A 10,815-nucleotide genomic window follows, 5' to 3' on the forward strand; every position below is an offset into this window, starting at 1 on the left:
GTTGTTAAGTGGGAATTGGGAAATTGGGAACTATTTAAGGATTTTGTTTTACCTCAATTGCTTTTGGACGTTTGAATTTCTCTAACACCTTATTTCCCTATTATTTATGAATTTTTTTACATTACACAGCTTATGGAGCGCACCGATATTTGAACACACGATTGCAACGGCCAAGATCCAGCTACTCAACTTTAATTATAGTTTGAGGCAAACTACCGATCTTATAAATTTCAGCATGGGACTCTAATTAAAAACTCATCAAGTCATCGTAATATTACCTTTTCTCCCCACCCGGCCTTGTTCTGAAGCATCGTAAACTAAGGCGATCTACTCGACCTTTTTGGTGTGATTGTGGGCGTACCATAACGTCACTTGGAATAGCTAGAGTAGAAATTTGAGATTAAAAAAGGAGTTGCATGTGACGGACAAACTATTATAATGTCATTTGAGCGATTTAGAAACAGACAAAAGAATCTTCACTGGCTTTAGATCCCCCAAAATAAATGAGAATAATATATAATCGGATAAAGTAAAATGCACCAAAGTAAAACTAAATCCATTCCAAAAGCAAAAGAAAAACGTTAATTGAAGATAAAATTAATCCGAACAAGAATGTAAAATTATTCTACTAACTAAAAGTAGAATCACTAGTTTTTTAGTGACGACATCCTACCTCCGATAAGGTTACTAGTATTTGTTTGGACAAATTGGACAGCACGATAAGATTTATACAAAATATGTTTTACAAAATAACACATAGTTTTCAAACGTAGTGAGTCAAACTTGAAACTACCTCCAATTATAGTGGAAACAACTACCACCCTAAATCGAGCAGTCTTTAGTTGTTTACGGATCCAAATTGAATATTCGATCTTTTCTTCGGGTTAGATATGCAACCTAGTCACGTAATACAACATGTTTTAGATTGTTTTTCCTGTAAAACACTTTTATTTACAACTACTTTTGCTAAAAATAATCTTATTAGAAACGCGTTGAAATTTGATGTCATAATTACTAAAGTTTTTCATTAGTTAAAAAGGACAAGGCAAATCTAGAAAACGGGTTTCCATGCTTTATAGTTTGCTGACGCATGCAATGAAATGTCAACGAAGATTTTGTAGGGAAGAGGAAAGAGAAATAGAGAAATAGAGAAATGGAGAAATTAATTAATTAACTCATTTAATAAAGTTTTTGTTTAAGATATTGAAACATGACGCGACCATAGTCTCTCTACCACTTACCATAACTTCGTCTACGTCACCAAGATTCTAAATCTCGTTTAGTGGAGGGAGCATAAGATTCCTCATATTATCTCGCTTGACTCGATTATTTGCATCATTTTTGTCCTGTAAATTAATTACTTTAATTTATTAGAAATTAACGGCACGCATTAATAGAAATATTCTTGTGGTCATCTTGTGATTAAGGAATACATGATTATTCTTATTTAGATAATATTAGAAATAGTTTATTAATGATTACATCTAATGTTTTACTTTTAATTCTCGATTTAAAATTTAATGGTGAGTGAATCATGAACGATTGGTCAGTAGATTGGCAATGCGATTTTGTTCTTCAAGTAACTCAAACCTTCTTTTTTTTATTATTGACAAACGATATGATGTTTGATAAAACTTAACACACACCCCCACAATAAATCAAAGTGTGCCACCATAAGAGCAACTTCACCGTTGCAAAGGTCCCCTAGGGCAAGTCACTATTGAATAACCTCCAATGAATAGCTTTAGCAATAGGTAATAAAATATTAATATTTTTTATTTTATAAAATGCTACAAAATAATTTTCTTTATAATTTTATTCTCCATCAAAACCCTCTTCAATGTCACCCACTTTAGCACTCGGCTCGGCACCAACAACTACCCCCTCGCCACCGACCCTGCCTTACCCATCCCTGCCGAACAAAAGGTCCTATTCCCCTTCACCTGCCTCTACTGCAATGGCACTGGCGTCTCCAACAAGTAGCCTCAGTACATAGTCAAGTCCGGCGACGACATCGACCACTTAGCCACTATCCTATTCTCGAGGCTCGTGACGTACCAGGAAATCGCGGCAGTGAATAAGATATCCGACCCCAGTCTGATTCAGATTAGGGAGAAGCTCTGGATTCCTTTCCTGTGTAGTTGCGATGTGGTGGACGGTGAAAGGGTGGTCCATTACGGACATGTGGTGGTGGCTGGGAGCTTGATGGAGGCGATTGCAACAGAGTACGAGACGACCCAAGACGTAAATATTTTTAAATCATGGCTGACGTCAGCCATGCATCACTTGGGCCTCAGGCTCTCGGGCTGTGGATCGCGCCTAACCTGTCCACCGGGCCTCCCCCGAGCCCCATTGCCAGCATAGGCTGGAGCTGATCGTTGGGGCTATTGCCTCATTTCTGTCGCTTGTCCATTGGGCCAAATACCCCGGTGGAGTTGCTTTAACAGGGCAAACGACAAGTAGTTTTGTAATAAACTCGAAACAACTATATATCGTTTTTGCAAACGTGTGAGTTGAACATGAGACAGACAACTACCACTGCAAAAAAACTAGTGTTATCCACTTGGATAAATAAACTGGTAAATAGAAATCTAAGCCCAAAATATAAGGATAAAAAACCTACGCATAGTGCAATTTTCAGCCCAAAATAAAAAAAGGCCCGTTATGGTGGGCTTGTAAAAAAGCAGAAAAAAAGCCCAAGAATCTCCAATCCGACAGAAAAAACAGCGAAAGTTCTTCTGGTCTTCTCACCTCGTCTTTCAAAAATACATGCGTCAATGTCGTCCCTCGAACGATTTTCATTTTTTATTTCCCGTCAAAGTAAACCAATCGTCCTCCTTCAAATTCTCGGAAGGCAGTTTCAGCCGCCATCGTCCGCCCGGCCCGGCTGACCGACCGACGGTTCAGATTGCTGCGCGGCAGAAATGGGGGGGATTGGTTTGCTCTCGTCGGATTTGGTAATCTCGTTCATGTGGGTATGGTCGGGGGTCCTGATTAAGATCTACGTGTTTAGCTTTCTGGGGTTTGGTCACGGACCCAGCGGTGAGATAATCAAGTGCGCCCTTTCGATTTTGAACATGTTTTTCTTTGCGTTGCTGGGTAAGGTTACCAACGGTGGCACCTACAATCCTTTGACCGTGTTGTCCGGCGCGTTTACGGGGGGTTTCAGCCGCTTTCTTTTCACTGTTGCTGCCAGAATCCCTGCTCAGGTGACGCCCTTTGACTCGTTGATCGTTTGTTTGGATAGAGAGAAAATTTTAACTAAAATAACGGAATCTAGATAGAAAATTTTGTTTGGATAGATGGAAAGTCGATTGATTTTCTTTATTACATATTAATTTGGATAGCTGAAATCTGATTTGGGCATTTGTGACATATTGGTTTCATTGTTTCTGTGATGCAATTTATGTTGTTTTTTTCTTACCATATACATGTGTCGATGATCTTGTTTTCTCTTGCTTCAGGTTATTGGCTCTATTGCTGGGGTTAGGTTCATAATCGCGACCTTTCCTGAAATAGGTCTCGGGCCTCGTTTGAACGTTGACATCCATCGAGGTGCTCTTACAGAAGGATTGCTGACATTTGCAATTGTTACTATCTCGCTTGGGCTCGCCAGAAAAATCCCAGGGAGTTTCTTCACCAAGACTTGGATCTCAAGTGTTTCTAAGTTAACTCTTCACATTCTTGGCTCTGATCTGACTGGTGGTTGTATGAGCCCAGCCTCTGTAAGTACCTACAACGATTCTTCACGGCTATAAATCCATTTCAGCTTGTTGAGATTTAATTTACGAAACTTGAATGCACTGAACCTCAACTTTATGGACTTGGGCAGGTGCTGGGATGGGCTTATGCTCGTGGCGACCATATCACGAAGGAGCATATCATGGTTTACTGGCTCGCCCCAATAGAGGCGACTCTGCTGGCAATATGGACATTTAGGGTCGTCGTTCCACCAGTCCAAGAGGAGAAGGTAGACAAGAAGGCTAAATCAGAATGAAGAAATTCCACTGCATTTCTCCATGTCTTACGGCCGTTCTAACCTGTTAACATTTAGAGAAGATAGACAACGGTTGAATTAAGCAAGTTTCTCCTGTATATGAAATCATTGTGCCTTTGAATTTGTAATCTATGAAATGGAGGGTATTTCAATACAAAGTTTCCTGAGTTTCGATTCATTGTTCTCTCTTTCAAATATATAATTAGTTATTTTCTTTTAGCGTTAAATTTCTGGATGATCTGAATACTCGGAACTGGCAAGCTCGATGCCATCTTCAACTCTTTACCTCAAAGACTTCAATGGTGGGTTCGGCCCTTCCCCAGCTTAGCATCCATAACAAAAGATGTTCTCTTACTAGTCTTGATTTCTCAAACAGAAAGGCTGGTGGCATGTTCATGGCAGTGCGAATCAGTAACCCAGCTACTTCCGACTTCCTTAACTAGTCCTTTCGTCTCCATTACACTCCTCAATTCATCTACAGAATCCCACCTTCCGATGGTTGCATAAAAATTCGATATCAGAACATAATTCCCGGGCTTATCGGGCTCTAACTGCAGAAGATGCTTAGCAGCAAGCTCACCCCCTTTAACATCCAGATTAAGGCTACAAGCATTCAACAATGCTGACCAGACTGCTGCTGTAGGCCTAATGCCATGCTTAACCATATCATCAAACACACACCACACTTCATCTATCTGACCGGCCCGGCCTAACATATCCATGAAGCAGACATAGTGCTCCGGACCCAGGCCCAGACCATACTTCTCTATCGCTAAATTAAAACACTCTCGACCTTGCTCCACCAGCCCCGAGTGCCCACAAGCTGAGAGAACAGCAAGAAAAGTCACAGCATTCGGCAACACTCCAGTTCTTTCTTCCCCCATCTTGTTGAACAGATCAAGAGCTTCGACCCCATTCCCATGACTTCCATATGCATCAATCATGCTTGTCCACGAAACCACATCTTTATTACGAACTCCATTGAACAAAGATCGAGCATTCAAAATTTTCCCACACTTTGCATACATGTCCAGCAAAACATTGCACATTTGGGTATCGGATATGAACCCATGACGCAATGCCACGCAGTGTATCTGCTTCCCAATCCACAAATTCGAATTCTCTGAGCAAGCAGCAAGAGCGCTAGTAAGTGCAATTACATTCGGTTTCATGGCAGACATAATCGACAATGCCTCTTGGTACTTCTTGTTTCGAACACACCCGGCAACTAGAGAATTGAAAATGACATCATCCCTTCGACAATTCAAGCTCGAGAACACTTTCATGGCTTCACTCATACACCCAACAGCAGAGTAGAAATCAATCAAAGCGGTGCCCAAAATCACCATATCGCGGCCCATCACAACCACCATCCCATGAACCTGCTTGCCTTGTCGAAAGGCCTTGGAAAAGGCACAAGCTTTAAGCAGAGAACACATAGTAAACTCGCTGAACTCCACTCTTTCCTTCCTCATTGCTTCAAAAACACCAACCGCTTCTCGGGCAAGCCCATGCCTTAAAAAGCTCGAAAGCAAAGCATTCCAAGTTACAACATCCTTGAACTCCATCTCCTCAAAGGCTCTGACAGAGTCCTCCAAAAACCCATATTTGGAGTACATGTCCATGACGGCAGTCTTTGCCACGGTTCCTGACTCGGAACCAGTTTTGATCATCAGACAATGGACCTGCCTGCCACGTTCAGGGCGGGGAAGAGCCCTGCAGGCGCCAAGTACCGGAGTGAAAGTGTAGGCATTGAGGTCGGATTTCGTGCGATGAACGCGGCAGAAGAGAGCCCATGTGGAGGAAAATTGTCCGTTGCGAGTGTAGGAGGCGAGCAGGGAGTTGAGCGAGTAGATATCTCTTTGAGACGTTTCATCAAACAGGTGGTGGGTCTGGAAGCCATTGAAATTGCATTTGGCGGGAAGGTGGAGGGAACGTATAGGACGAGTTAGGGCGGTCATCAATTGGGGTGAGGGAACGTCTTACATCTAAGGTTATCCTCTCTCACAGGCACTCTCGGCTTGCTTCCTTCTCCAACATGTTAGGATATGGAAGCCAAGTCTTATACGGCGTTATTAAGGAAATATAGAGCCGGAAGAGACGCCGCATCCACATGGTACTAAGTAGTTTTGGCTGTCTCACAGCTAGTCATAATAATTTTACGGGAACTTTAACGAAAAGTTTTCGGTACTATTTATTTTAACGAAAAATCATATTTTTACACTAAAAAATCAATTATGTTACTATTCACTTTACCCTTTATTTTTTCATTATTATTAAAACCCAAAGTTTTCAAGCCCTTTTCATTAGTTTTCCTTAATTTTATTTGAATTCGTCTTTATGAAAATTAAATTTACAATCTCTTACAAAAAGAAATATCACTAAACCATAGTACTAAGTAGTTTTGAAAAAAAAAATATGATTTTGACAACTAATCCATACATATAAAGGGAGAATGCCAGTTTGGTGAAGTATTCAAAATGCCAAGAATGCCCTCACTTCAGAAAAAAAAAAACACAAAATCATCCTAATATAATATGGTTAAAATCGTAATACGCAATTATAATAGGGTTGAAATCATAATACACACAATATAATATTCGGAGATGTTTTTACAATTGTTAGATGAAAGATATCCCCATTCAAACAAATTGTGACCCTTCAGATGAAAGACATTCTACAAGCAGTTGCTACAATGGAAACTGCAACCAACCGCATGATCAAGAGGCCATAACGACTTACTCAATCCCCACTATTCATAGAAAAAGGAGAAACGAACTCAATCGCACATAGCCGTTTCTCACATTGTCTTATTTATGCTTCTTCTTCATCCACTTTCATTGTCTTAAATTTCATATTCATTTTGCTCAGTTTTTGTTCAATTTCGATAAGGTATTACAGCTTGGAGCCAATTTGCAGATTTTAAAAATCGTGGATGCTGGGCAAAAAACGCTTGGACATGTAATTCAATTTCAATGCCAAGAACCGTTCGTTTCTTTTGGATAATTTTGATCTTATGCTGATTTCGACTGAATTCTAAAAAAAAAATTAATTTGCCTTAGTTTAATTTGTAGTTGTTCATTTCTGATGAAAAGCTGTGAATGTTATGAATTACTACAGGTTTAAACTAACGATCTGTTCAACAATATGAAATTGCTTTGTGTTTTAAGATCTTCATCCGAATAAAGTTTCGTTATTTCGTATGGTGGACATCCGTTTGCAGTTCGGAGTCGATGTGCGTATTTTGAAGATGGTGTATGCTAGGCCAAAAAGGCTTGGACGGGTAATTCAATTTCAATGGCAAAGACCATTCATTTTTTTTTTTTTGAATAAGTTTGGTCCTCTACTAATTTCGACCAAAAAAATTTAATTTGTAGCTTCTCTACTCAAAGCGTCCTCCCTCCTCCTACTACCCCACGTCACTCTCTTCTGGAAGAATTTGTTTACAAATTGAGAGATTGAATTGCTGCTTGGAAATTCGGAAAATTTATGATCTTTGTATGGTATTTTAGGTTTAGGATACAGAAAGATTGTGTCTTTGATGTAAAATTAATATTGAATTTGATGAACTTGATTAGATTTTGCATTGTTTTAGGCCACTGCATATTAAGTTTGTGATAAAAATTAAGGATTGTTTGTGTGGTTTTTTCCGTATTCATAATTGTTCAACATAATCAAAATTAGAGTTTTTTTTTTTGGTGTGTTGATTTTCAGGTACTCTGTATTAGTAATTGCTTATTTCAAAAGGGAATGTGGGGATATGATAGAACTTTAAGACATTTCTCATGTGGATTTTTCTTATAGAAAAGGTATGGTATTCTGTATGATCTTACCTACTTTTTTTTTTGAGTGTCGTGTGATTGTTTTCTAATAAACTCAGGCTATCCATATTTTTTTTCCTTATCTCCTTCCTATGTTACTTACTGTAGGGATGCATCTGAGTAGTTTTACATGAGATCTAAATGGGAAAAATAAAAATATAAAAACCTTCTGAAGATAACAAAATGAATACTTATGGCAAGAGGATCAAAGTGCTCCCACACTTGTGATTCTAATGGAATGCAATATGATTACCCAAAAACCTTACACAGTTAAAATAATTGCACTAATTATACAAGAGAAGTTAAACTATAAATCATATTCAATCATGAGGACAAATAACCCTGCAGAAAATTGTTCATGCCCATAATGTGGTCATCCGAATTTTGTATTGACTGGTCCATTGATTTTTCTGAAGGAAATCAGAATATATGTTTGTTGCCTGCGATATGATTGACATAGTTTAACTAGATTGAAACCAGACATACCCATCTAATGTATATGTTGTATGCATTCGTCATCTTTAGGGGGCGTGTAGTGCCCGTGATTAAAAAATGCCTCTCACATGAGTGTAAGCGTATGTGGAGATATAAGGTTTTGATCTCCCTCATTTTGATATATGATTGGATTTTTATTGTAGTAGATTCAATTTGCAAAATTACAATTGCTTTGCTCTTAGTTCTCCACGATTGTTTTATCTGTTATTGTTTCATATCTTTTCATTCCATGTGTTTTTTTTTTCTTGATTGGCCAGGAACAAGATAAAGCTTTTTGATTGTTTGGCTTGACAAGGAACAATAAGCATTTTTGCAAGCCGTTTGAAGTCCATCCAAATAAGAATTCAGGACTATGTGTTGTCTTGCTTAATCAGGTTTTTGTTTTGGGTTTTATATATCTTAGTTTCAAACAATTCTATATGGCTTCATTTGTATGCTTTTACTTCAATGTTTGGGTGAGAAGTTGGACGTCTTCTTCATTTGAAAAATAAATAAATAAATAAATTTCCTTTTTTCCATGGTGATAAGTGCAAAGAGAATGAACCACTGGAGATCTACTATGCCAAAGAGAAAACAAGTATGGAAGATGGAGATTAGTTCTTGATTGCTCTCATTGTGGAGGACAAAAGTATAAACATTAAACACAAAGGTTTTTGAATTATATGTGGATTGAGGAGAAAAATATAAGAGTATATGAAATATAATTTTGCTTTCCGTGTGTAGTGAATGGAATAACAAATTTCTGTATAATTTTTGTACTTCTGCAAACAAGTACCGTCTGATAGCGAATTGTCAATTTTACTTGCAATTCGTGACAAACAACATTTTTAATTTGCACAACATTGACATGCCAATGTCTAAAACCTAATATAAATTTATAGGTTCAATTAGCATTTGATTTAAAACCAATGCCTATAGAGAAAAGGATATCAAACCAATGTTTTCGGAGCAGCTGGGTGAATTCTAAAAGCATGTGCTACAAATTGTTTTTCACTGGTAGGATTTCATTTCCTTGCAAACAAAGTTAACTTTCAATTCCAGAGATTTTGGATTCTGATTCAAGATCTTTGGTTTCGTTCTTATCATCAGACAAGGTCTTGAGAATTTAATGCCCGTAGAAAAAAAGATATCAAAACACTTTTGTAATTCATCGTCTCTGCATAAGATTGCAATCACTTATATCTAATACGTACGACCAACAATCAATTTAGTTTTATATTCAGAGCTTCACCATTTTCTCTTGATACATTTTTTCTGCATTTTGTACTGTAATTGCAATTGTACGCATTCATTTGCTACACCAACTTCAGAGTGAATTAAGGTTTTTTCTGCATTTTGTACTGTACTACATTTTTTCTACAAGTTCATTTTTCAAAAATACAATGTCCAAATTCATTTTAGTTGTACTCTATTTGTAGTGCTGATGTTGCAAAATTTATTGTCATCATTAAAGAATGGATTTCAAAGATAACAACATGGGTAATGCTAGGAAGATTAAATTTGTAGACAATATTTGTGATTTTATCTTTCTTAATAGTCGGAAAAATTCAGATTTCATACTTATTTGTTTTGGTGCATGTGATAAAAAAACGTTTGATAATGTGGCACCAATGATAAAAAAAATAATAACAATGACTACAAATTGGCATACGTGGTTTCGACATATATAAAAGTTCTTTGGGTGTAACACCCGGAATTATAGAATAATACGCCTTGACTATGTGCATTAATTAGAAAGCATGGTTATAATAATAGTTTGTAACACAATCGTAGAGAAAAAAAATATATCATAAGGAGATGATTGTAAAAAATAAAATAATAAGAAATTGTTATGACATTCTCACATGCATAACCAAAGTAACACATTTTTAAGGGCGCGTAGCGCCCGTGATGAAAAAATGTCTCTCGCATGCGCATGAGCAAGTGCGGAGAGGTTGGTGTTTAATTAAGCGAAAATGCTAAAGAGGGCACATATTTTTTACCACATTCATGTGGCGTGTGATGTGTACTTGACACGTGAATTAATAAGTTCATGTCATTGAATGTTTGTTATATGTGTCAGTTGTAACATCACATTGTACATGAATGTGGTAAAATAATATACCCATACTATGAGTAACTAGGAGGGGGGAGAGGATGCATTTTTTATGACGTAAAATTGACCTAAACCCTAGTGCAGAAAACAGAACATGGGCACTACACTAGACATTTAACAATTTACAACAACCAAATGTGTATAGAAGCAAAAAGACAGATACAATCATAATTAGTAGCAGTATAAAATGATAGAGACCAACAAGAAAAGGGTCAAACTCCTGCAATCATACATCATGAGGCGTCATGATTGTCACATGCAAAATAGTCATCTGTAAGCCTCTTTAGCTTTTATAACTCAATTTTTGTCTTTTAAGTTTGGTCGGGTGGAGATTTAACATGTTCCTTCTTTTTATTTATTACATATGCCTTTACTCCACAGAGAATGTGCCCGTTGGTCTTCCAAAA

At 37.6% G+C, this 10,815-nt stretch overlaps 2 protein-coding genes and 1 long non-coding RNA gene across 3 annotated transcripts; 2 read left to right on the forward strand and 1 right to left on the reverse strand.

The window, feature by feature from the left end:
* Positions 1 to 2,720: 2,720 nt before the first annotated feature.
* On the forward strand, positions 2,721 to 4,175 carry LOC103401138 (probable aquaporin SIP2-1). Its single transcript, XM_008339847.4, has 3 exons — positions 2,721 to 3,209; positions 3,465 to 3,725; positions 3,833 to 4,175. Exons 1-3 carry the CDS (start codon positions 2,925 to 2,927, stop codon positions 3,995 to 3,997), a joined length of 711 nt encoding a protein of 236 aa, XP_008338069.4. The 5' UTR covers positions 2,721 to 2,924; the 3' UTR covers positions 3,998 to 4,175.
* LOC103401139 (pentatricopeptide repeat-containing protein At5g66500, mitochondrial) lies at positions 4,096 to 6,141 on the reverse strand. The gene has a single exon (XM_008339849.4). The coding sequence runs from the start codon at positions 5,956 to 5,958 to the stop codon at positions 4,366 to 4,368; it is 1,593 nt and encodes a 530-aa protein (XP_008338071.3). The 5' UTR covers positions 5,959 to 6,141; the 3' UTR covers positions 4,096 to 4,365.
* A 1,576-nt stretch (positions 6,142 to 7,717) lies between these two features.
* LOC139192077 (uncharacterized) lies at positions 7,718 to 9,071 on the forward strand. Its single transcript, XR_011575876.1, has 3 exons — positions 7,718 to 7,806; positions 8,571 to 8,687; positions 8,842 to 9,071. It is a non-coding gene; the product is annotated as an uncharacterized lncRNA (long non-coding RNA).
* The last annotated feature ends 1,744 nt before the right edge of the window (positions 9,072 to 10,815 follow it).

The sequence above is a fragment of the Malus domestica genome, chromosome 15 (assembly GCF_042453785.1).
Source record: "Malus domestica chromosome 15, GDT2T_hap1".
Lineage (NCBI taxonomy): Eukaryota > Viridiplantae > Streptophyta > Magnoliopsida > Rosales > Rosaceae > Malus > Malus domestica.

Coding starts and splice junctions, on each gene's coding strand:
- LOC103401138 (XM_008339847.4), top strand. CDS start 2,925: ATGGGGGGGATTGGTTTGCTCTCGTCGGATTTGGTAATCTCGTTCATG. Junction 3,210..3,464: donor CTGCCAGAATCCCTGCTCAG/GTGACGCCCTTT, acceptor CTCTTGCTTCAG/GTTATTGGCTCTATTGCTGG. Junction 3,726..3,832: donor GTTGTATGAGCCCAGCCTCT/GTAAGTACCTAC, acceptor GGACTTGGGCAG/GTGCTGGGATGGGCTTATGC.
- LOC103401139 (XM_008339849.4), bottom strand. CDS start 5,958: ATGACCGCCCTAACTCGTCCTATACGTTCCCTCCACCTTCCCGCCAAA.